This window comes from Podarcis raffonei, chromosome 4 (assembly GCF_027172205.1).
Source record: "Podarcis raffonei isolate rPodRaf1 chromosome 4, rPodRaf1.pri, whole genome shotgun sequence".
Lineage (NCBI taxonomy): Eukaryota > Metazoa > Chordata > Lepidosauria > Squamata > Lacertidae > Podarcis > Podarcis raffonei.
This window is the reverse complement of record NC_070605.1, coordinates 24,896,392-24,922,060: the sequence shown is the minus strand read 5'-3', so window position 1 is coordinate 24,922,060 and position 25,669 is coordinate 24,896,392. Positions and strand designations below refer to the sequence as shown.

Below are 25,669 nucleotides of genomic sequence, written 5' to 3'. Positions count from 1 at the left end.
ACAATTCCTCCCACAGTGTGTCCCCTTCCCCACCTTTGAAAAGAGTTGTGGCGGATGAAGAGCTCTTAGAATTTGAAATGCAGAACAGTGTCTTCAACCCAGCCAATGTAGTGCAACCTATATATTTTGGATCATAACTTTCATCATCCCTGACCACTGGCCATGCTGACTGGGGCGGATGGGAGCTGAGAGTTCAAAACATCTGGAGGGCACCACATTGGCTACCACTGTTTTAATTTCACTAAATTACATTGCAATGTCTCAGTGTTCAAGACATTTGCAAAGGAAGATGAACAAGGGCAGAATAGGCAAATTAAACGGAATACTTCAGTTCGCTAAGTTAGTAAGAGGGAACTGACCCATCAGATGCACCTTCCCCACTGAAGTATAGCTCTTGTTTTCGTCTAATGAAATGTCAAGGTTGTATCGAAGTATAATTACACTTATTAATATGGATTTTAATACTGAGTTCAATGGAATTCACAGGTCAGGACATGTAAGAGTCCAACCTTAACCTCATACAATTAAGCAAAGGCAACAACCTTAATTAAAATGGCTGGCCAACATACAGTGCAGTTTCAAGTATTTTATCTTTTTGTCAACATACTTCACGGTCTATTACCTCCTCCTCAAGGCCTATTCCCTCCTCCTCAACGATGGAGGCTCTTGATGACTGGAACAAACACACACACAGACATATATATAGAGGTGGTGGGGAATGAGATAAAATAGGGAAGAAAGCAAAATTAGTAATAATGAAAAGTGCATTTTACCATGCCAAGGACCACAGACCACTTCATGAGATGCATAAAGTGGAATGCATAAAGGGAGAAGAGGACCAGAAAGTGTTGGATACATACAAAACTTAGGGACTTGCAAGGAGCCGTCTGTCCTTTTGACTGATATTCCATGTAGGGTAAGATGTCTACATCCGTCTTAGCTACAAGTTCCAAAACATCCAGAGTATCAGCAGTCTGGTCTTCATTTGTATCCTGAATATGGGGGGCGGGGGGTAGAATAAAAAGCACCACAAAAATAAGTATTAAAAAGCAAGGTTATAAATTACGTAAAATAATGTGCATGCTTCAAGATACAAAAATGAACACTGGAATTAATCTGAACTGGGATGGGGGAAGTCCTAAGAAAAACATAGAAGCTTTAAGCCAGAGGTGGGGAACATGTATACCTGAAGGAGCGTCTCCACTCCCATCATTCAGCCTGGACATTGAGGTCCAGCTCTAAGGGCCTTCTGGCAGTTCCCTCACTGTGAGAAGTGAAGTTACAGGGAACCAGGCCTTCTTGGTAGCGGTGCCTGCCCTGTGGAATGCCCTCCCACCAGATGTCAAGGAAATAAACAACTATCTGACTTTTAGAAGACATCTGAAGGCAGCCCTGTTTAGGGAAGTTTTAAATGTTTGATTCTATTTTAAATATTCTGTTGGTAGCTGTCCAGAGTGGCTGGGGAAACCCAGTCAGATGGGCAGGGTATAAATACGTTGTTGTTGTTGTTGAACTACCATACCTAACCATTGGCTATGCTGGATGAGCCTGATGGAAGTTGGAGTCTAACAACATCTAGAGGGCCGCAGGTTAGCCACCCCTGCTTTAAGCAGCTTCAGCATGTTCTCCATCATGTGCTGCTCTGCTTGGCTGCAGGAAGCCCCCTCAGGCAATGTTTTCCTCAGTTTGCATTGGTCCATGCGTAACCCAGAGTGGAGCTCCTTTCGCATCACCCCACAGATGATGCGACATGCAAGTTTGGTGTTTCACACTCAGGCATAAATGATGTGAGCAGTCCCTCTGTGCAATGGGATGGAGCAGCCAGTTTATTATGTTACATCATCATCATCATCATTTATTTATACCCTGCCCATCTGACTGGGTTTCCCCAGCCACTCTGGGCGGTTCCCAACAGAATACTACAAACATGATAAAGCATCAAATATTAAAAACTTCCCTAAACAGGGCTGCCTTCAGGGCTGCCCACCACACCTTAGACGCACCATATGTTGCTGAACTATGGTCCCCATCAGCCACAGCAAGCATGGCCAATGGGAAGGGATGATGGGAGTTGTAGTTTAACAATATCTGGAGGGCCAAAGGTTTCCCACACCTGTGTTACATCACCTGGCCTGCCCCAATTTTGCAATGTGTCCAAGCCATGAGATTAACAGTTATGCTACTTTGAACAATTGTTCAATGGCGAAATAATCATCTCAGTCAACAAGTAAAACTGGGTAACCAAGTACACTCCCCTGCTTGTTCTCCAGAATGGAGACCAGTTGAAAATGCAATGCATTTTACAGCTGTTCTGAGGAAAACAATGCCAAGGGAGAGAGGGAGAGAGAGAAGGGTAAGCAGAGAAGCAGAAGGAAGAATAGAACAAAGATAAAGCTGTTTTGAAAAAAAGGGAAGAAAATAAGTGAAGGTGAAAAACAAGTGAAATAGCATCTTTAGATTCCAGGGAGAAAAATAGTATTTAGACTAGACACGAAGGTTTTCAAGAGATGAGATGAAAGAAAAGTACTGATTCTGGGGAAGGCATGAAGTCTCCTGAGCAGGAGTATAAAAGGATTCATGGATTACATGACCCAAGTGGTAAAAGGATACAACCCATCTTTGGGTGCTTCTTCTTCCCAGCACCTTCTATACTTCTGGTGCTCGGTAATAATAAATTCAGTCATTAATATTAGGTCAATAAGAGAACTTGCCGATCAGAAGGTCGGCGGTTCGAATCCCTGCGACGGGGTGAGCTCCTGTTGCTCAGTCCCAGTTCCTGCCAACCTAGCAGTTCGAAAGCATGCCAGTGCAAATAGATAAATAGGTACTGCTCCAGTGGGAAGGTAAACGACATTTCCGTGCGCTACTCTGGTTCGCCAGAAGCGGCTTAGTCATGCTGGCCACATGACCCAGAAGCTGTACGCCGGCTCCCTCGACCAATAAAGTGAGATGAGCGTCGCAACCTCAGAGTCGTCCACGACTGGACCTAACAGTCAGGGGTCCCTTTACCTTTACCTTTACGAGAACTGATGAAGTATGAACGGTAGGCCCAAGGGTTAAGTGACAGCTCATGCATACAAAATACCTCAGTGAACACACGTACCCTTTTCTCAATTGCCACAAAACTTGTAAACTGGGTCACAATGGAGTTCTTCAGACTGAGCTCAATGATTTGGGACTTCAACAGCTGCTTCTTCATCTAAATAGATAAGACACAGGCAGATTGTTATTTCAAAACAACACAGAGAGCTCTAATCAAAGCAGGTGAAGTATAGGGCTGAAAACAGTGAAGAGATGCTTCTCCGAATGGTGAATCAAATACCGTATTTTTCGCCCCATAGGGCACACTGGCCCATAGGGCGCACCTAGTTTTTTGGGGGGGGAAATAAAGAAAAAAAAGTTATTTCCCCCCCAGGCGTGGGGCTGGGGCGGGGGAAGCCCGAGCTTCCCCCGACCCCAGAACAGGCAGCTCTCCGCAAGAGGTGGGAGAGCTGCGCGACTTCGTGCAGCTCTCCCACGCCTTGCAGAGAGCCGCGCGAAGCCCGAAGCCTGGGGGGCGCTGAGCTCAGCGCGTCCCAGGCTTCTGGGTGCAGGCAGCTCTCCGCAAGCCGTGGGAAAGCTGCGCGAAGTCGCGCAGCTCTCCCACAGCTTGCGGATAGCTTCCTGAAGCCTGGAGAGCGAGAGGGGTTGGTGTGCACTGACCCCTCTCGCTCTCCAGGCTTCAGCGAAAGCCTGCATTCACCCCATAGGACACACACACACATTTCCCCTTCATTTTTGGAGGGGGAAAAGTGCGTCCTATAGGGTGAAAAATACAGTAAGCGTTGGCAAACCACTCCCACAATAATAACGTCAGTATGGCTATATTGTGGCTGCTGAAAAGAAAAGCTGGCTACAAAAGCTGTGAGGTTTTATATTTGAGGGCATCTGTCTTGCTCCACATACAATGACCCCTAGTCCCCTCCCTGTCAGAAAGGGATTCCTTCCCTCCCCAAAGTGTAACTGAAAACAAAGCCGCATACTAATGCATTTCTTCTTGCCCAGGGGCCAAAACAGGAGCAGGGATTTCAGATCCTGGGCAGAGCAATCCTATAACCACATGGCACTGGGACCCCACATATTGTGGGAACTTCAGATATGCCCATCTGAATCCATAGTACTGTACTGCTTTGACACATCACGGCTATGGATGTAAAAAGCCAGCAATTTCCATTCCAGCCAGTATCCACCACAATCAGTGCTGTTTCTGTTCCACTGCAGTTCCGTTTCCGTCAAATACTATGCTATTTGTCTTGCTATCCATTATTTAACGCAAGTTATGTAGGTTACAGAAAGTACGCAACTATTTTTATCAACTTGCACAATAATCTTTTCAAAGTAAATCTTATATTCTTTAGAACTGATATTTTTGTAATGTGCAGGTTTGTGTAGGTTTCATCAATTACAGTGCAATTCTATACACGCCTCTTCAGAAATAAGCCACGTTGCGTTCAATGGGATACGTATAATGTATATGATTGCGGCCCTAACCTCCTACAATTCATCAAAAGTCATATCTAAATGAGCAGCAGCTGTAACTAAAATGACTGGCCAATAAATTGTTCCATGTTTTTCATTTTACTTTTTTTGGGCAATGTACCTCATGTTCTGTTTCATCTTCATCAAGAATCCCTTGTTCATAATCTCGAATGAAGGCTCTTGCTGCAAGTTTGTGCAGCATCTATACAGATTGGGCAGTGGGGAAGGAGGCGGGGCGGGGGGAGAGAACCAATAATTAGTAGCAGTAACAAAATACAGTATGTATATACAAAAAAACCAAGTTTTAAAAATAATTATTACAATTTAAGCAACATTTAGGCTCCAATCCCATATGCACTTACCAGATACTTAGACCCACTGACCTAAAAGGAAGTTATGAGTAGACATTTATAGGATTACTACGCCCAGTCAGGATCAATACCATGATACATTGGGAAGGGTTTTATTTTTTTAAGGAAAAAAACCCTTTTCTCCTGTGCCAAAATTGACCCACAGGGGTCAATTGCAGTTTCCCTCCCAGAGCAAACGGCAGCTTTTGGTGGAGGGGCACAATTTATCCAACATTTCAGAGGGGAGACCTGATTAGATGACTTTGATTGGACAAACACACCTGTTTCTGCCACCTGCAGATAAATAATAATATTTATCTATCTATCTAGATAGGGACGCGGGTGGCGCTGTGGGTTAAACCACAGAGCCTAGGACTTGCCAATCAGAAGGTTGGCGGTTTGAATCCCCGCGATGGGGTGAGCTCCCGTTGCTCGGTCCCTGCTCCTGCCAACCCAGCAGTTCGAAAGCACGTCAAAATGCAAGTAGATAAATAGGTACCGCTCCGGCGGGAAGGTAAATGGCGTTTCCGTGCGCTGCTCTGGTTCGTCAGAAGCGGCTTAGTCATGCTGGCCACATGACCCGGAAGCTGTACGCCGGCTCCCTCAGCCAATAAAGCGAGGTGAGCGCCGCAACCCCAGAGTCGGTCACGACTGGACCTAATGGTCAGGGGTCCCTTTACCTTTTTATCTATCTAGATGGCAGGATAGGGGTGTGTGAGAAGGAAGGCGGGTTGCACAACAGCAGCAGCCACGCATGGGAGTGAGGAGGGATAAACACTGAGAGGGGGAAAGTGGTGGTTTAAAACAACAGCTTCTAAATCCCCTATTCCGACTTATTTTAGACCCTGATGTAGCTTATGAGAGAAGCATGAGCTCACCGTGCCTGTTGTCTTCTGCAGCTCAGTTGTGGACACCACAGTCTGCAGCTCTTTGTCGTCTATGAGTGCATTTAAAGTGGCCTGAAAGAAAGACGAACAAGCAGAAATATTCCTTTTATTTTAATTGAATATGCTGAATATTCACTGATAAGGGTAACAGAATGTGCTTTGTTACTTTTTCATGCGAGTACGGAGACATAAATACAGCGTGCAGCATGATTGTTTAGTGTCTCATAAAATGAATTACTCTTGTAGGTCTTAAGGACCACCTGACCCCTTATACTCCTCCCCAATCACTGAGCCCCATGGCTCCAAAACCCGGGCACTCAGTGTTGCAGGTCCAAGACTATGGAACTCCCTCCTAGCCGAGATTAGACAGGCACCCTCAGGCACTAACACTTTCCTGTTACTACAGGTGCTTTAAACTAATGTTTGGGTTTCTGCTTGGTTTTAGGATGACCATTCATAGTTTTATTCTTCATACGGTTTGTTTTTAGGTACACCACCTAGAAATACTAATTATTCAGTGGCATATAGTGTGTGTTGGCATCCGTCTGCCTTGGGAGACAATGGAGGAGAGTGCCTTTGGAGGTGGAGCCAAACTGTTGGAAGGTTACAGAGCATGCTGTGGCTGTAGAGACTGATAGGGGAGAGACATGTTTTGTTGCATCTGAGGAAGATGAAGGAGATGCCTTAAATAACTAAATAATACATGCTGCGTATAATATATAAATGGTGGTTGCTAAAATGGGCAAATTTATCCAGCGGTGAATTTAAGACTTAATGGTCTTAACAGGGAGAAAGGGGAGTGTACTTTTTAGATGATAATGTATCACCTGCATTAGAATGTGATGGATGGCCTTTGAGGTCTCTTCCAACTTTACAATTCCACTCTAAAATATGGCTGGGAAGCTCAGCTGTGTTTGAGGTGCCTCCTGTTCGTGCCAAGTGGACAACTGCCCCAAAGTTGTGCCTTACAGCACAGCTGCATTTGTCATGCTTACTACTGCTATAGTATTGTTTTGCCTGCTCCACAATTCTTAGCAAAGTCATTTTCACTTCAGCAGAAAGGGACTGTTCTGGATCTACTCTTCAGCATGTTTGTCGTTCTTGCGTTTCTCCACTCTCACTTAAACTTTCCATATGTGCCATTAGATGGGGGAAAAAATCCAAAGCACTTGCACGGAGCTAAAAGTATTTGGCAGTTGCTTGTACTACACAAGGTGGTGAGATTAGGTTGGCGACAAGCTTATTTACCTGAGTACAGTGAGAGATGAATCCATAGACCAGAAGTCGGTCGTGATTGAAGAGAGACTGTATCTGAGCAGGTGCGTACATTAGCTCAGGTGCATCAAAATCAAACTGCTGCCATTTGATGGAAATGGCATTGCACCCCAAAGAAGACATTCTTGATGTCTGACTCTTCATCTGGATGCAGAGAAGGAAACAGAAAATTATTATTTGTTGCTTTCGTACAGGGTAAAAAAAAAAGGACACGAGAATTATACAGCTACGCAGAAGGTTTTTTGTATGACACTTCATCAGGCAGACAGGGGGCAGGGATAGATTCACCTGAAATGCATGGCCTTTTGGCTTCCCTGTGCCTGAACCCACCCCCAACCTCCCCAAAATAAAAACTCCTATTCATGAAGCTGCCACCTGTGCATGTCCACTCATCTGCATATGTGCAATGGCTGCCTCAAACGTTCACACCATTCTTAAGCACAAAATGAATGCAGCTTTCGTTTTCCAGCCAGATTGAAGCTGGGTTGAGAAAGAATGCATTAAAAAGCAGAATTTGTCAATAAACAAGAGGCTTGTGGATTGTTTCTAATGTCATGTGAATGGGGGTCCAAAAATTAGCAGTGGGAGTACACTGCATGCCGAATAAGTAGCAATGTGAAGATACTTGTCACTGGAATACAGATGCACCTCATCCTGTTTCTCTGCGGGGTAGCAATCTAAGCAAACTTTCCCCATATAAGCTGTCCTCTCAGAGTAAAAAAGAAATGGGCAAGGTACTTCTAGACTGGTTCAAAGACAGCAGTGCATGTTGAAGCATTTGATATACCACAAACACAGGGACATTGGCTCAGACATCTTATCTGAGCATGAAGTGCCTCAACAAGATTTCATATATTTTCCACATAAGCCACAGGTGCCCTCATCTCAACATCGCAGTAAAACAAAAAAATGAAAGCCTCCCCCAAATATTCCCACAGAGCATAGGTGCCAGGTCCCAGAGGCCCTGTGTGCCATGGCTCCCACAACATTTTAAGTGAGTGGGCCGGGAACATGCAAAGTTTGGCGCAGCCGCATGCACACCCCCCCCAGCATGCGAGCTACATCATCACGCCCCCCGGCGTGTACCCACTACATCATTGCACCCAGATAGGGATGTGTGATGACGTAGCACATGTGTGGCAGGGGCGTGATGATGTAGTGCACACACTACAGTGGCCCCCCTGGTAAGGACACATGGCCCTGGGCACCCGCAGTAGTGGGGGGCAAGACAGCCACTGCCACAGAGGAAGCTTACGAAAGCAATCTCACAAAAGGAGCTGGCCCCTCTGTGACTACAGAAAAAAGATATTAAAATATACTTGCCTTTCTCTCCCAGTTGTATTTGGATTTTGCATCAAAATATTCAAAGGCTCCAGCTCCATACTGGGCTAAAGATCTCAGCATGTGACGATTTGCTGTGGGGCTAATGCAATTTGTAAAGGTTTAAGTAAATGGCCAGTTTGAATGAGATGTGGAATTTAAAAGGGTGGGGAAACTGCAGGAAAATATCAGCCTGAAGAGACAACACTGAATATTTTGCTTAGTATATCCTGGACATTCGAAGCAACTAGCTCCCTGCTTGCACTGGGTTGCGTTCTGGGTCATTGCGTTCTGTGTGCATTGGCGGAGCAAGTGTAAACCTGCCCTGCACTGCCCCCTTCCAGGGCCAGAAACAGTGTGCGCATCAGCCATTGCACATGCCTTGGCCCCACTCAAAATGGTTGTTCCCTCTACTTCAATTGAACCGCATACCTTAAATAAGAAACCTTTGTCCTGCTTCTACTTGTAGCAGAAAGCTGGGCAAAGCTAGCCAAGAGATTTGGGAGGGCAGATAGCTCAGTAGCTGAGGACATACTTTGTATGTATAAGGAACAAGTATGAAGATCACAGGTTCAATCAAGCTAAGCTACCGTTGCTGCTCCTGGCTCATAGTGCTTTGTCACTGCTAACCGTGCTCCATACCTGCACTCCCTGCCTTGCTCTGAGAAACAGAAGGGTCCTTCCTCAGAAAGAGGCAAGTCTGGGAGGAGTGGCTCAGGAGGGAGCCTGCACCTCCATCACTCTTCCGGAGTAGTTGGATATCTTTTAAAATTATTAATGGAAATCCCTTTAAACCCAAGTTGTATTTAAAATACTCTAAGGCCTAAGATGCAAATTCACCACCCCCCAGCCCCTGCCAATAGCCTCATTTTGCCTAATGAGTAGGTCACGAGTAGGTTATTTTGCCTAATGAGTAGGTCTGTCTCCACTCAAAAGGATCTCAAGGAAAACAGATGGTCGGAATGAACAATACTGAGCTAGATAAACCAAGACTTTGACTTAGGATATGAAAGCTTCATATTTTAGCTTCTAAGGGTGGGGGTGGGGTTTCCAAATAGTGCACTTGCACGCCCTCAGGCACAACCTGGTTTCTCCCCACAAGTTTACACTGCCAAGTGCTGCGGTGACAAACCATATTATCAATTTGCTTACATTATTGTCCCTTTATCTTAACATTGATACAAAATGCAATTATGATCCCAGATAATTATCCTTTACAGAAGAGAGCTCAAGGACACACATTATTTAAAATATGTGCAAACATTATAATAATAATAATAAAAAAAATCAGATACCTGACTACTGGCCTGAGCGCTACTGATGCCCCAAGTCTGCCAACCAAAGCAAATGACTCACTCTACCATCCTAAAAGCCTGGCATATTAAATACACTTTGTAATTTTCCCAGAGCACAAAACAAAGTGTTCAGTCAATTTGGACCTACCCCACTCCGCATGTGAATATTCTAGTGTGGTGTGTATTTTTCTTCAAAATCTGCAAGGTCGTGCCTTCGTTCTGAATATGTCCATCAGATATAAGAAGAATGTTGCGCCTGTTTTTAGAAGGGTACAGCAAACTCAGGTAATGCAAAACCTTCCATATATCGGAATTCCCCATTGAAGCTGTGGCAGACTAAGAAGGAGGAAGGTAACAAGAAAGGGTAATTTTAAAAAAAGGTATTTATTTTCTAGTTGCAAAATTGTACACATATAAATCATAAAACATAACATGACATGACTAACGAAAAAATGGGGCACTAGGGGAGGATAAAATACTAAACATTTTATTTTACAGTACATAATAAGGAGGCGGTTACAGTAAACCAGCAAAATGAGTTCACCAGTAAGCCAACTTGGAAAATACAAAGTGATATGCGTGAGCTAATGAGTAGTGCCTGCTTATCTATGCCATATTGCAATATATGTTGTGGGTATTTCTTGTTCATGTTTTTTATATATATATACACAGAAAGGGTCATTTTAGACCCTTGTTTTTAACCAACTAGTAATCAGGTGCGGATAAGGGTGGTCAATTGCTCCACTCAAGTTTTACCCATCACATAGATATTGTGTGTGGCTGCAGTATTAGTTCAGGGTCGCATTTCACTTGTGGGAAACCACGCTGTAATTTGGGTGAAAATAAATTTTCTCAGTGTTGAAAGACATGAGCACACTGTTATTCACTGAAGATACAATCAGATGAAGCTGCTTTGCACCATCATGCCACCCGTCTACTGAGACTTGTAGCAGCAGAGAAATAAGGGAACTTCATAACCCGGCTGAAGCCAAGCCTAGCTGGAATGGGTCAGTATTGGGGTAAGAAACTGCCTGGGAACCCTGTGGATTTTTAAAAGCTTCATGTGTGTATTTTTTTAATGTGCTTTTATTCAACATAATCCATAAAAGGGTGATACTGAAATGTGGGGAATGAAGGAATATGAAACTAACGGATAAGAGCCAACAACGGAGATCTTGTTACATGAGGGGAAACACTTTATTATTATATTTGGCAGACCACAAAAGACTTAAGTGCACAGATGGAATGAATGAATGAATGAATGAATGAAGGAATGAAGGAATGAATGAATGAATGAATGAATGAATGAATAAATAAATAAATAAATTATTCATACCCCACCCATCTGGCTGGGTTTCCCCAGCCACTCTGGGCAGCTCCCAACAGAATATTAAAAATATGCTAAAACATATGCACTTACTATAATAAAGTTTTTCAGAGGTGCAAGATCCACCATGTGGGATTTAGGCTCGAAAGGAAATTCTTCAAAACCTGTACAGGAAAACCAGAACAACACAGAATTTTATTAATAATGGAAGTTCTGTATTTTTGCAGTGGAACCCTATGCAAATCTATGCCAAAGTACGTCTCACTGCGTTAAACGAAGCTTACTCCCAGGTTAAGCGGTGTATAGCAAAGAAATAGCATGCTGGCAGAGAAATCCAACATCAACGTCCCTTTTTGTCAGGCTGTGGGGGTGTGCACTGTGCAGAGGTGTCCTTCCACTAAGCTCTGCTGGCTGAGTTGGCTTCCTGCCAGGCACTGACCTTCTGCCAGCCGAAAATGCAAGGAGGCAGCTTGCTGGGCTATTTCTGCTGCCGGGCCAGTGGAAAGCCCTGATATGAGAAATTATCAGGAAAGGAAGAAAAGAGGCATGAGCTGCCCCAGGATTCCTGTCATTGGGTCTGATCTGGACCTGATCATTGTGCCAACCCTGAGCAGAGGGTGGGATTGCACCCTTAAGGTGCTAAATAAAACAATAAGCCACTTAGGGATGCCTCCCGATGAAAGAAATAATATGCATTTTAGACAACAGCATCAATCCAAATTGCAAATGTCTGCATAAAGCCAACAGATCAGCCCTGAGCCTCAGGGTGCTCCAAAATCACACACTGCATGGAGAGTGAAATATACAAAGAGAGAGAAAGAGAGAAACATGTCATAGTTCAAGAGCTCTTTTCTTACTTGTGCCGAATCTGATAACGCTTATTTTTCGCGTAGTAAAAGTACACAACTCTAGAGCATAGAGGGCAATCTGCTTGGCTTGCTGGAATGTCGAACCTCCCATGGAATTGGAGCAATCGAGGCAGATCACGGTTTCCCCGCTGGTGCTTAGAGGGTCAAGTGCCGATTCGAACTCCGGTTGAAACACAAGCATGCAGGCCTAAAAGGACGAAGATGGGCAACAGCGATGAAGCCTTAGTTCACCAGGGGTGTCAGGCAAATGTCCACAATGCCAAAACAAGAGAGAAAGGCACAGCCAGAAGTTGGAAAGGTCAGCAAACCTGTGTATTTGCTGGGATCCAGAAACTGGCAAAGGACCTGCCAGTCTTCTTTGCGTGCCACGAACACCATCATATTTTTTTAAAAAAGTAAACTGGCCAGATGCATACAAGATGCTTCAGGAAGGATTATTTCGTGGACCCAAGAGAGAGTACTGCACTGCTGCAGGGTAAGCACACCTGGAGGACGAAGGCATAACTGGCAGTTGCGCCGAGCGGAGGGCTTGAACCAATGGTGGCTGCAACGCCAGGTGGGACCCTATACGAGGATGGCAGCAGGGTCAGCCCCCATGGGCTGGGCCGTAGCACGTGGGCCCCAACAGGGCTGTGGGTTCGAGTCCCATGCTGGGAAAAAGATTCCTGCATTGTAAGGGGGGTTGGACTAGATGACCCTCGTGGTCCCTTCCATCTCTACAATTTTATGATCTGCTTGGCTGTGCAGGGCCTGATCTTTGTTTATAACATGCAGGGTTAGAAGCAGGCATGGAGAGGAAATCTAACCCTCTCCTCCAAAAGAACCTATTGCGGTCTTGAGAAAAAGCCCTTTTCTAGAGCTGAGAGAAAATTCCCAACAGGGCCCTGTTAATTATCAGCTTCCCTCTTTTGCCAATGCTGCTTGCTTTTAAAAGAAATCTGCACATTAAATGAAAACTTAACATCATGTCTAGTTTGTTCTATAAGAACAGATGCTGATCTCTTTCATGCTGCTCTAATGGGTTTTTTTTAGTTATTATTTTCACAGCTGCTGCATTTTTATTGTTTTCTTTCAATGTACTATAAGTAAACTGCCCCTGGAAGATTCATTCAAAGATGCAATAGAAAATATCTTAAAGAAAGAATAAAATGAGAATTACCTCAGTCTCATTGCCTGGGTGCTTTTCTACCCACATTCTGGGCAAATGAACATCACCGATAAGGATTTCCATTGCAAAGCCACTGGTGTCCAAGAAACTGTTGTCAACAGTCCGAACCACAGCTTTACAGTCAGTTTTCTGAAAGTGGGAAGGGAGGGGAGAGAGAAAGGGGGGGGCTCTGTTGTTGCAAAAAGGCCTGAATAATTTGCATCCTAATCTTTTGAGAGGTCCCCTCCCAATTTAGCTCCCCCACAAAAAAATATGATGTACAGTGGTACCTTGGTTTACAACCATAATCTCTTCCAAATGTCCATTTGTAAACCAAAACAGGTTGTAACCCAAGGTGCACTGTGGCGACCACATCCCCGGACGTTTAACGGTCTATTGATCCCTGTGCCACCACTGTGATCGCTTCCCGGCTGCCACCAACCAGTTACTCTCTGGTAAAACACTGAGTCCAGTCAATTGTTAAAAGTGAACCAAAAAAACAAGTTTATTTTACAAACATTAACAAGTTTATGGTTTCTCAGATAACATTCCTGTCAGTATCTTAACTTTAGTTTCTTTACCGGCCTATACCTTCCTAATACCTTCTGATTGATTATCTCAACTGTTTGACTGACTCCTCTTAACAAATTTTCTCACTCTCACACACCAGAATAGCCCAACCCACAGACTTATCTTCCCTCTCTAGTCTACGGTAACTCCAGACTGTCTTCTCAACCACTCTAACTCTAACTCCTCTCTGTGCTTAAACTTTATACACAGTTAACTCTGCCCCTTGGGTTCCCATTGGTTAGTCATTTTACAATTAGTTAACCCTTTCCCTATGAACCCAGTATGATGTCACACACATAGGAGGGCAAACGCCACACGCACTTTCGCCAATGGGGCCTCCAAATTTTTTTGTTCGTAATCCAAAAAAATGGGTTGTAATCCAAAAAAAGGTTGCAAACCAGGACACGTACTTCTGCATTTGACGTGTTTGTAAACCAAAACATATGCAGACCAAGACGTATGCAAACCAAGGTACCACTGTACTTGTGATGTTTGGGAGTGTGGGTTGGGGGTTGGCAGGGGTTGTCTAATTCATGATTCCTTTGTAAAGCACCTTACAGCTGCACATCTAGAAAGGCACGGTATAATTATCTATCTGCCTCTCTCTATCTCTCTATCCACATTTCCACGTTGCAAGCTTGACTTCTGCACAAATATAGATTGTTCCTTTTAAAACAGGAGGTGCAATTCGGCTCACTTATTTTCCCCACCCCCCAATTACGAACTGCCCTGCCCTGAGAAACAGATGTACCAGGGAGATTTGCTTACCTTTATTTCAAGCTGATGTGTCCAGCTGCTAATGTGTTTAATTTCAAAGGGCATTTCAACTGACATTTCCAAAGAGAACCCACTGAGATAGAGAAACCATATGTTATATACTGTAATAGGTTAGGATTGGTGTGTGATACACATACACACCCCATAAGGAACAACATAGCATGTTTTCTTTCATATTCACTAGATTTCACTGTAATCAAAGTGCTAATTAATCAAAGTTCCACCTAGCAGAAAAACAGCTTTGTAGATGATACATAAAATATGCTATTTCACTATGACTTGGATCCTAAGGTATATTAATGGAAGGTAAAGGACGTTTATGGAAGGTAAGATTCCTGTCTCCTCCTCCTCGCTGCAAATCTCCACAGAAACCATCTCTAGAGGGCCCGGGACCCTTCTGCACAGCAGGGGAAAGGGCAATGGAGGCAGCTGGGAGAGGAGGGGGAATAACACCAAATGAGGGTCCAAGCCTAAAATAAGCTCTGCCACAGTGGGGAGCAGAAACAGGTAGTCCATTTTGGACAGTCGCCCTTCAACTTGCAGAGGGAGGCAGGGTCAGAGGGCATAGCTAACATACTTGTCCCCAAAGCTCCTCCTCACATGTTATATTCCCTGACCGAAGAGGTCTTTTTACCCCATTTAAAGTATGGCTACCAGACGTCCCCGTTTCCCAGGGACAGTCCCCAGATTTACAAATCTATTTCCGGACAAAATCTGTCCCTGGAGTGTCCCCAGATTTCATTTAATGTCCCCGGATTTATATTTTAAGTGTTGTAGATTTATTAGTAGGGAATGAATGTTGGTTCAACAGCACAAGACACATCATATGGGGACTTCCGGTGAGGCAAAATGGCAGGTGCCACAGCAGCCAGCAGCTCCTGAAGCCAGCCAGAGCCAACTGCGCTACCAGGCTGGCTCCGGGCTGCTGAAACTGCCACTGCCACTGCTGCCACCAAGGGGGAACCAGGGACACCCAGCATGTCAACCCAAATCAAGCTGGGAGTGAGAGTGCCCGGTCACTCAGCCGACTGCCCAGTGGCACTCTGAGGCCAGGAGAACCCCGGAGCCAATGCAGAGAGGAGGAGGAGAGGAGAAGAAGGAAGCGAGAGAAAGAGGAAGGAGAAAAAAGAGGGGAGCCCCAACCTTGCCGTGCCGCTGCTGCTGAGGAGGAGAGGTAGAAGAGCACTGGGAGGGCAAGGACACATGGCCGAGCCCAGACCCAACCCGAGCCTACTCCACAGCAGCTAGTGCTCCAAGAGAGCAGGCCAGGGCCCAGAGGAAGGCCGCGCGACAGAGGAGACCACAGAAGAGAAGATATTACTTCTTTTTAAAATAATAATAACTTTTTAAAATAACTTCTTTTTCTCTTTTCAAAAAAAAAAAGTGTCCCCGGATTCTTTGGAAAAAATCTGGTAACCTTAATTTAAAGATAAATTGATGAAATTGCTTAGAAAGCACAGAGCATCTGTCTTTTCATGGCTATAAAAACCATAGAATTGTAGAGTTGGAAAGGACCTCAAGGGTCATCTAGTCCAACCCCCTGCAATGCACAAATCTCAACTAGAGCATCCGTGACAGATGGCCACCCAACCTCTGCTTAAAAACTTTCAAGGAAGGAGTGCCCCCAACCTCCCAAGGGAGGCCGTTCCACTGTTGAATAGCTCTTACTGTCAGAAAGTGATGAAGAATAAATGCAAATGAGGAAAAATAAATGCTTCATTCTGCAATATTGTTTTTTAAAGAAAAAACCCCCATGCATTTATTTAAAATACAGACAACTTTTAAAGGACACATTTCAAAATTTATTCTACTTACCCGGGTTTTGTTCCAACTTGCCTAATGGAAACTTTCCTTACTGAGTCCTAGTTAACAAACAAAAACAATGAGGTCTGTATGGGTGCAATCAGGGCTTTTTCTGGCTGAAACCCACCATTAGGTGGGTGCCATAGCCTTTATATAAGGGTGGCGTTCATGGCAAGTTCCAGCACCTCTCTTTCCAGAAAAACAGCACTGGGTGCAATTAAACATGTTGTGGAGAACGGCAACAATTGTGTTTGCACCATTATAATGCAGGATTTCCTTCCTTCCTTCTGATGGAAAGAGGCCCTCACCTGTGTGTTCTCATTCAGCGCTTTGTCTTGTTGCCAAGGCGCCACAGCAGCCGGCAAGTGGAAGGCAAGGCATTCGTTCTCATAACTGAGCTCCGTGATGTAGGTGATTTTGATGAGGACTTTGGTTGAAGGAGGCAAGTTTCCCACAGAAACGGTGAAGATGTCCTACAGAAGGATATTTGAAATGCACACAGAAACAAATTGCCATTTACAAAACAATGACATGGCCTGCTTTCTTTTATAGCATACTGAAAACGTCCCAGACTAGTCTGTGGCCCTGGAGGTGTTGCTGGGAACCCAGCAACTGGGGAGAGAGAGTCTCCCTCATGCCACACAGGGCTAATGGAAGAGGGAAAGGTAGTGTGGTTGGCAATAACCACAAATAATTGCTGGCTAGAAGGGCTTGACCACACTTCCCCTTGTTCCATGCCTAGAAAGCATGGGACTGAGTGGTTTTCCCCTTGCTCTGCTCCTTTTCCAATCTGGAGAAAACCCAAATAGCTGTTTGCTCTTCAACTAGGCCTTTGGCTGATTGAGATCCATTCCCCTTTCACATGCGTTGTGAGAGGGGAGATCCTTGGTTCGTTTTTGTTCTCATTGTTATGATGTATTTTGTATTTTTTTATACATACAGTGGTACCTCGGGTTAAGTACTTAATGCGTTCCGGATGTTCATTCTTAACCTGAAACTGTTCTTAACCTGAAGCACCACTTTAGCTAATGGGGCCTCCCGCTGCCGCCACGCGATTTCTGTTCTCATCCTGAGGTAAAGTTCTTAACCCGAGGTACTATTTCTGGGTTAGTGGAGTCTAACCTGAAGCATCTGTAACCTGAAGCGTCTGTAACCCGAGGTACCACTGTATTGTATTCTTATGTCATGAGCTGTCCTGCTATCTACGAATGAAGGGCAGTATACAAATTTTTAATAATAATAACAACAACAACAACAACAACAAGAATAAGTTTTCCCTGGGAGAAAGCAGCGGTGGAAGAGGAGGTGTGGCTAATAATAAATAATAATAAACTTTTATTTGTATCCCGTCCTCCCCGGCCAAAACCGGGCTCAGGAAGGCAACATCAAATATATAACATTGGTATAAAATCAAACAATAATTAAATTACATCCTAAAATCAAGTCAGGATCAAATAATAAACTAAGCCCTAAGTGGAGAAAAAAAACAGAGTTTGCTATGGTGGCCATCTCCTCCACCTTCACCTGCTGATTGACATTTTTCATATGCAGGGTACAGCTTTCAAGCCAGAGCACTTTGCTTGGTTTCATCAGTAAAACAAACGAAGGCCAGTGTATGCTGATCTCTTATAAAGGCATAAGTAGTTTTTATTACTACACCTACCGGTGCATCTTGATTCATCAAGTAAGCTCCATGTCCTTGACTGATGGCTTCTCTGTATTCTCTGTGTGCCTTCTCCTTTTCCTTAACCTGTTGAAATTATATAATAAATCATCCTGATTTTTTTTTAAAAAATAGGTTCTTTCGAAGTCACATTTACTGCAGTCCCACCGCCGCATATTTTGTCTCTTCTTCCCATCCCTGAATCATCTTACCTTTCCTATTATATGCTTCCCTTTAATGAAAGCCTCAAATCCACATACAGCGGCTGTGTCGTCCAAAGGAAATACGTATTTTGCTTCAATGGGGCTGTCTGATTGATTTTCATAGACCTGGAACACCACAACCTGAAAGAAATACATGCATGTATTGTGGATAGATATGAGGTAAACACCAGGCCATGTATTCCAAGAAAAACATTTTTTATGGAAGCACTTTCCTTTCCAAGATTAACATTTTAAATAACACCCTCTGGGAAATGTTTCATGTGCTTCTTCTTCTTCGGCGATCACTCATAGCCGAGTAAGATTGTCTTCCATGAACACAGTCTTAACAGTGAGTCCCTAAGTAACTATAGAGGCCAATTCTGGATCCACAGGTCCTTCCACAGTGGGGACATAGGTTTCCGGGTGGGAGTTGATCATGGTGAGGGTTTGCCAAACGTGCCTTCCTCTTAGCACGTTTCTCCCTTTCGTCCCGAGTTCAAGCATCTTCAAAGTCCATGACACCTTTGGTAAAGACTGTTCTCCAATTGGAGTGCTCACAGACCAGTGTTTCCCAATTGTTGGTGTTTATATTACATTTTTAAAGATTTGCCTTGAGAGAATCTTTAAACCTCTTTTGTTGACCACCAGCATTACAGTTTCCATTTTTGAGTTCAGAATAGTTACTTTGGAGGATGATAATCAGGCATCCAAACGACATGACCAGTCAAACGAAGTTGATGTTGAAGAAACATTGCTTTGATACTGGTGATCTTTGCTTCTTCCAGTACACTGGCATTAGTTCACCTGTCTTCCCAAGTGATATGTTAATTTTTTTGGAGACACCATTTGATGGAATCTTTCAAGGAGCTGGAGATGGCATTTATAAGTGGTCCACGTTTCACAAGCATACAGTAAGGTTGGTAGTACAATAGCTTTGTAAACAAGCATTTTGGTTTCCCTGCGAATGTCCCTCAAACACTCTGTGCTTCAATCGGAAGAAAGCTGCACTCGCAGAGCTCAGGCGATGCTGGATTTCAACATCAATGTCAGCCCTTGTGAAAAGATAACTGCCCAGGTAGGAGAAGTGATTGACACTTTCCACTTTTCTGAGTTCCAGGTATGCAGCACATACCCAGGTTTGGTTCCCTTTAGGAGGAGGTCATTGGGAGGTTATTGATGTTTTGCAATACAGTATTTGTATTTATTTACAAATATACAAGTTGAGCAGACATAGAGGCAACACTTAAAACACTCCAACAGCAATCAAAGTCCACTGGGAAATATTTAATACCCAAAGAGCTCAAACGTGGTTCTGCTGTCTTTCTCAGCCGTTCTCCAAACTCAAAATGTTGTCTGCTTCCTTTGCAGATGTAAAAAGTGAAAAGGTAAAGGACCCATGGACGGTTAAGTCCAGTCAAATTTGACTATGGGGTATGGTACTCATCTCACTATTCAGGCAAAGGGAGCTGGCGTTTGTCCACAGACAGCTTTCTGGGTCATGTGGCCAACATGACTAAACTGCTTCTGGTGCAATAGAACTCTGTGATGGAAGCCAGAGTGCACAGAAACACCGTTTAAATGTGCTATACCTTTGAAGAACATTCAAGATACATTATTTCCCCCAAATAATTCTGGTCACTGTAGTTCACCCCTCATAGAGTTACAGTTCCTAGCAACCCTTAATGAACTACAGTACCCAGAATTCTTTGAGGGGAAGAATGTGCTTCAAATGTGCTTTAAAGGTATAGTGTGTACACAGCCTTAATGGCAGCATCCTAGTCAGTATTGAGGGTTTCATTATTTCTTTGACATCCAGAAGGCCCACTACTTATTGATTCCCACCAGATTTTTAGTTGCTTCAGCACCTTAGGTATGGTGTGTAGGAAGAGACACATAAACAAAGAAACAAATAAATGTATTTGTGTTGCCCCTACTGTCCCCTGAAAAAAAATCAAAGTTTTAATTAAAAAATTGAGAGTCTGCTGATATAACACACTTAACTCACTGAATATTTAAAAGCAACATTAATCAGGGCTAGGATTTGTCTACAGATTTGTTTTACACTTTGTAAAAATAAATAAATAAACATAAAATAAAAACCCACAAGGAAATATTTAACATCCCTAGAAAAGAAATATGAATGCCTTGGCATTACCTCTGCTACGAAGTCTACTATTCGTCCCTTGATATGAAGACCTTTGAGAGGAATTGGGTTTCCAGATCTGTCCAGAAGACCAGCAGTCACATTATTCAGCAGATTTTTACTTGGCATTTGATAATCTAAAGAAATATTAAGAGGCAGGGTGGGGTGGGGGAGAGAGATGATTTATTGAAGGCAAAACCCCTTTATTGTAAAGGTTCAGAGTAATTTTCAGCATTAAAAGTGTAAAAAAAACGAAAACAAAAAACTCTCTGCAAGCAACTATCTTGCCTGGCCTTGATGGCAAATGTTAGTTCTGCTACCTAAAAGCAAGGAAAGAAGTAACAGAGAAACTAAATATGCTCATATGCACCTGTATTCATGTAATAAAAATGGAGAAAGAGAATAAAAGCATTAACAATTCCTGCTAGATCAGACCAAAAGCCCATGGGATAAGCAATCCTATGGCTTGGGTGTTTACACAAAAACTGGGGCACAACTTTTGTGTCCGGATTATCACTTTTTGAAATATGGCACAGAGAAAAGAAAATTAGAGCATAGGTAGGATCTGTATGGGAATAAAAGATGTGATCTTATGAAGGGAACAGGAGTCACCTTGGCCTCCTCATTCTTTCATGGGTTTTCCTTGGCATAATCTTTATAGCTCCACACCAAGGAAATGGGTTAGGCTTCAATTTCAAACTCCAATTGCAGAATACACCAAAGAAACAAGACAATTTTAGGTAAGAATTTCTCACCTTCGGGCTGTGGCTGATGCTCTAGCGAAGGCGGAACTTCCTGAATTTCAGGATGGAACTCCTTCACTTTGTCACCGGCGAGGGAAAACTTAACCACATATTTTATTTTGACCTGACTAGCTCTGTACACCACAAATTCGTCATCCTTATGAAAACAAAAGAAAACAAGAAGTAAACGTTAAGAGCTTTACAAGAGCAACTGATGCATTAGTGAGCGAAGCCGATATGTCGCCTCCTCACTTAGGAAGCTTTTGAAAGCAGGCAGCGGCAAAAGGTCAATTTAGCTAGAGAAAGTTCCACAGCAGCCACTTACAACTCACTGAGAAACATACAAAAAAGGCAACAGACTTAAGAGGTGGTAAGATGGATCGTGGAGAGGTATGTACAAGACACAGAGCTGAGGCCTAGGGTTGTATCCAACTGCATTCTACTCAAAATCTACCCGTTAAAATTAATGGCTCTCAGATGGTTGTGTCCATTTATTTCAGTGGGTCTACTCTGAGTAGGGATTACATCGAATACGACCCCTTGGGCTGGAGGGTTTATGTCAGGGGTGTTTAGAAACTGGTGTGCCTTAGTTGTGATTTTGATTTTCCTCTTCCCTCCCAGTCCCTCTTCCCTTTTGTGTCGTGCTTTTTTTCTCTTTTTCTTTTAGATAGTTGGTAGACACTGTCTCGTTTTGATTGCATGTAAGCTGCTCAGGGAGCCTTTTTGGCTGAAGAGCAGGGTACAAGTGCTCTAAATCAATAAACAATCAACATTTTCAGAGGCATAGCTTATCAAGGCATATTATGCCTTTAATAGACAACAGCGGGCAACACCACAACATAGCTCGAACTGGTACCTTGAAGTCTCTTCCCTTTCTCAGTTTCCCCTTTTTCCTGGCAAGTCCATGCACGCTGTCGTAGCCTGGCGGTGCTGCGGTTAACGAACTGTCCATGTGACCTGTTTCAAAACATTTTCCAAGGGCTACATCGCAAATCAGCAGTAACCGGGTTCCATCTGTTCTGTTTGGCCAAGAGTAGTTGATGCATGCACTGTTAAACAAAGAAGAAGAAGCTGATTGGTTATACTCGGACAAATATTTTAAGTACTTGCTTGAGTTTAACCAACAGAAAAAGACATGCGGGGTTTGTGGCTCTTGCCACTTCAGCCCAAAAATGCACACATACCAAGCATTTAAAGCACATAACTTTCACCAAATAATCCTGGGAACCCTAGTTTACCCCTCACAGAGCTAGAATTCCCAGCACTTTTGACGAACTACAGTCCCCAGGATTCTTTGTGGAAGACGCATGCTTTAAATGGACTTTAAGTGTATGAAGTGTATGTAGCCTATGTTTATTATGGTCCAGTCCCTACAACAAACCCAAATGCCAACTCATCTGCAGGACTTTATAGTGCTAGTCACAACATCAAGGGTTCACTTATCAACGCACCTTCCAGTGTGGTACATATGCCATTCTGCATTCCACATAAAGCAAAATAATGGACGCAAATTTAATGTCACTGGTCTCACACTGCCCCTCACAGAGCTGCAATTCCCAGCACCCTTAGCAAACTACAGTTCCCAGGAATCTCTAGGGGAAATCATGTGCTTTCAATGTTTGCTATGTATGCAGCCTAAGTCCGATACTCCACTCTGGTTCTCAAAAGGGATTTCTCTGTGGGGAAAAGCATGTGAAGTGGCACTTAAGTTTACTCAGAAGCAAGAGGTCCAGAGGGAGACATCGTGAGGACGGGCCTTTTCTGGGGCGGCTCCCTATTTGTGGAATGGTCTCCTCAGGGAAATTCACCTGTTGCCTTCATTACATATCTTTAGGAGAAATGAAAATGTTTCTCTTCAACAAGGGCCATTGGCTGATTAATATTCTATGCCCTTTTAAATGTGTTTGTTATTGGTTTGTGCTTGTTTTGTTATGTATTCTGTGTTCTCATTTTGTATTTTTATGTTGTGAACTGCCCTGTGATCCTCGGGTGAAGGGCGGTATTCAAATTTATAATAAATAAATAAATAAATAAATAAATAAATAAATAAATAAAAATAATTTATTATTTGTACCCCACCCATCTGGCTGGGCTTCCCCGGCCACTCTGGGCGGCTTCCAAAAAAATATTAAAATCCTCTAATACATCAAACATTAAAAGCTTCCCTAAATAGGGCTGCCTTAATTAATTAATAGTAATAACAACAACAATAACAGGAGCAACACACATAGCACTCCCCATCAGGCAATGAATGATAAGATCTCAACTGTTATTACTGCCAGAGAACTGCAGACCTTACGGAGTCGCTGAAATAGATGCCGCTGCCCAAGTGCCCACAATCCGTTCTTTCCACGCCATGCTCTTCAACGACAATCTTTGGCAAGAGCAGTCCCCTAGAAAAGCAGAAGATTTACACAGTAAAGGTGGATAATCTTTCTTTTTCGCTTGAGGGACGTATTCCCTCATAGGCCGCAAGGCAGTGGCAGGAAAGCCAGAGGCAAAAGACGACAGAGCTCTTGTATGTATTTGAGCCATGCAAAAAGCCGGGAGGTTTCTAAGCACATACCCAAATCTCTCCATCCTCTGTCCAGGCAAGCAAGAGGCATTGCCACAGTGCAAGGACACAATCTGGCAAGGCAAAAGCAGGAAGGTGCAGAGATGGGATGGTGAGGAGTTTGGCTCAGTGAGGAGGAATGCGGCCTGGAAAAAGTTCCAAGGGCTAGAGAGGCAGAGAACTGGAGAGCTGTACCCAGCCCCTAGGCCTCAGGTTCCCCACCTCTGAGGTAAAGCACCTTGACGTGCAGACACACAGCTTTTCTACGCTAGTAATATGTGTATCAATATTGGGAAAGGGAAGGGGGAAGGGATAAACAGACACAAAGGAGCCCAGGTTGTGTGGAGTCTAGTTATCTCCCTCATTCTTCACCATCAATGGATGAGGACTGTAGAGATGGGCTGCCCCACTGCACCCAAACTTTCCCACTTACAGCTTGCAGACACCCATTGCCTGCACAGGGGTGTCAGTAAACCACAGTTTCCTGTTTGGACATTAATGGGAAACTTTTGGGTTTGCTTCACAGCCTGCACAGACAGAAGAAGAAGAAGAGTTTGGACTTGATATCCCGCCTTTCATTCCCTTTAAGGAGTCTCAAAGCTGCTAACATTCTCCTTTCCCTTCCTCCCTGACAACAAACACTCTGTGGGGTGAGTGGGGCTGAGAGACTTCAAAGAAGTGTGACTGGCCCAAAGTCACCCAGCAGCTGCATGTGGAGGAGTGGGGAAGCGAACCTGGTTCCCCAGATTACGAGACTACCGCTCTTAACCACTACACCACACTGGCTCTCAGAAGAGGAAGCAGTAACAAGGGTGTGCGTGTGGGTGCATGCGATTTGTGCATATCCTGACGTAAAGGTAGAATTGGATTGTCCAAATGTGGCCATTGTCATTGAAAGATAATCGAGCCTTTGGCCGAATGGCTCTGTTGCCTTCTCGCCTCTCATGCGCAGCAGAAAACCACCTGCAAAGCTGAGACAGACCATGACGCAAGTCGTTACCGAGAGAGGATTCCAACGAAGTTGTGAACAGACGAAGCATGGTATAAAGGCTGGACATTGCCAAGGTGGCTCTCGAAAGCCGCTACTTCCGTCATTCTGCCTACTCTATAGATCTCCAAAACTTCTACGGGATGTTCACTGCAAGAAAATTTAAAACAAATAGAATGTTCACAAAATGCATTCCCCCCCCCCCCGTTTATGCCCCCAGATTTATTCTGGCCACAGAGTCACTAAATGAGATTGAGCATTTTGCCACATGCATTGAATATGCCCGAGGTTCTCCTTAGAGGAACATGTGATTTATACATGTTACATATTTCATGTCTCACAAGATTTCGTAGAGCAATAGTTCTCACCCAGAATGTTTGTGTGTTTCTGTCTGTCTGTATTTGTTTCCAGTAGTCCAATGATCTTCACGGTGGTCTGGTTCACACAAACAGTAATCCACGGTTTATTAGTCAAAGCTTGATTTGTTTGAATGCACTAATCCAGTTTGTTGATGGCCTAATGAATGATGGTTTGTTTTAACTATGGTTTGGCTGATTAACTATGTTTTAGGGGAGCACCAAGACATTTGTCATGCAACCAAGGCATAAGATACTAGCCATCGCTTGTTTGCATGTCTGTGAGATGACTCACGGTTTGTTGTAAACCATGTCTTAGAGTTCTATACAAATTTAGTGAAGTTTAGTGTGAACAGACCTTTTCTCTGAAGTTAAACGCAGAGGCCTTTGAAACCAGGCTCTTAGAGTAAGTATGTTTTCCAATTAACATGGGTTTTTATAAATGTTTTGAATCTACCACCTATGTCAGTGTTTAAGAAAAGATTCTTTGAGGTCCTTCAAAATCATATTACGGCATTAAAAAATGATTACTGAATCTGGGTAGTACAACCCAGAAATTACACATCACAACTGAAACTCACCCAGTATACTGGTCCATCTTTTCTTCAATATCCTGAAACTCTTCTCCAAAGACAGGACATATCCTGCATCTCAAAGCTCGGTACTTGGAAAGGGACGGTGGGTTAGGAATTGACATGTTTGTTTCATGAACGTTCAGCATGTCCCTGATTAGCTATAAAAAAATAATATAGCAACATTCAGTGTTTGTATTTCCAAAACAAAGCTTTTATTTGTTTATTATAATTTACATTCTGTTCATTGTCTGTAGGCCCAAGAGCAGCTTACCTCAGAGGAAATATATGCAACAAATAATATTTTTT

The 25,669-nt window shown here is 43.6% G+C and overlaps 2 protein-coding genes across 2 annotated transcripts in view; one reads left to right on the top strand and one right to left on the bottom strand.

The window, feature by feature from the left end:
* Window positions 1-25,669, top strand: part of CENPJ (centromere protein J) — a 209,777-nt gene that overhangs the window by 147,359 nt on the left and 36,749 nt on the right. The window lies entirely within an intron of this gene.
* The window catches only part of PARP4 (poly(ADP-ribose) polymerase family member 4), a 46,562-nt gene that overhangs the window by 10,000 nt on the left and 10,893 nt on the right, over window positions 1-25,669 (bottom strand). The window contains exons 10-31 of the mRNA XM_053385835.1: window positions 25,370-25,521; window positions 24,445-24,582; window positions 23,185-23,283; window positions 21,747-21,939; window positions 20,903-21,047; window positions 20,160-20,284; window positions 18,014-18,145; window positions 17,802-17,888; window positions 16,447-16,611; window positions 16,151-16,197; window positions 14,327-14,408; window positions 13,001-13,138; window positions 11,830-12,028; window positions 11,066-11,136; window positions 9,794-9,981; window positions 8,354-8,453; window positions 7,004-7,174; window positions 5,747-5,827; window positions 4,640-4,720; window positions 3,104-3,199; window positions 861-992; window positions 623-673 (exon numbers count right to left, since the gene is read on the bottom strand). Coding sequence (XP_053241810.1) covers window positions 623-673; window positions 861-992; window positions 3,104-3,199; window positions 4,640-4,720; window positions 5,747-5,827; window positions 7,004-7,174; window positions 8,354-8,453; window positions 9,794-9,981; window positions 11,066-11,136; window positions 11,830-12,028; window positions 13,001-13,138; window positions 14,327-14,408; window positions 16,151-16,197; window positions 16,447-16,611; window positions 17,802-17,888; window positions 18,014-18,145; window positions 20,160-20,284; window positions 20,903-21,047; window positions 21,747-21,939; window positions 23,185-23,283; window positions 24,445-24,582; window positions 25,370-25,521 — 2,673 coding nt within the window. The remainder of the gene's footprint in view (window positions 1-622; window positions 674-860; window positions 993-3,103; window positions 3,200-4,639; window positions 4,721-5,746; window positions 5,828-7,003; window positions 7,175-8,353; window positions 8,454-9,793; window positions 9,982-11,065; window positions 11,137-11,829; window positions 12,029-13,000; window positions 13,139-14,326; window positions 14,409-16,150; window positions 16,198-16,446; window positions 16,612-17,801; window positions 17,889-18,013; window positions 18,146-20,159; window positions 20,285-20,902; window positions 21,048-21,746; window positions 21,940-23,184; window positions 23,284-24,444; window positions 24,583-25,369; window positions 25,522-25,669) is intronic.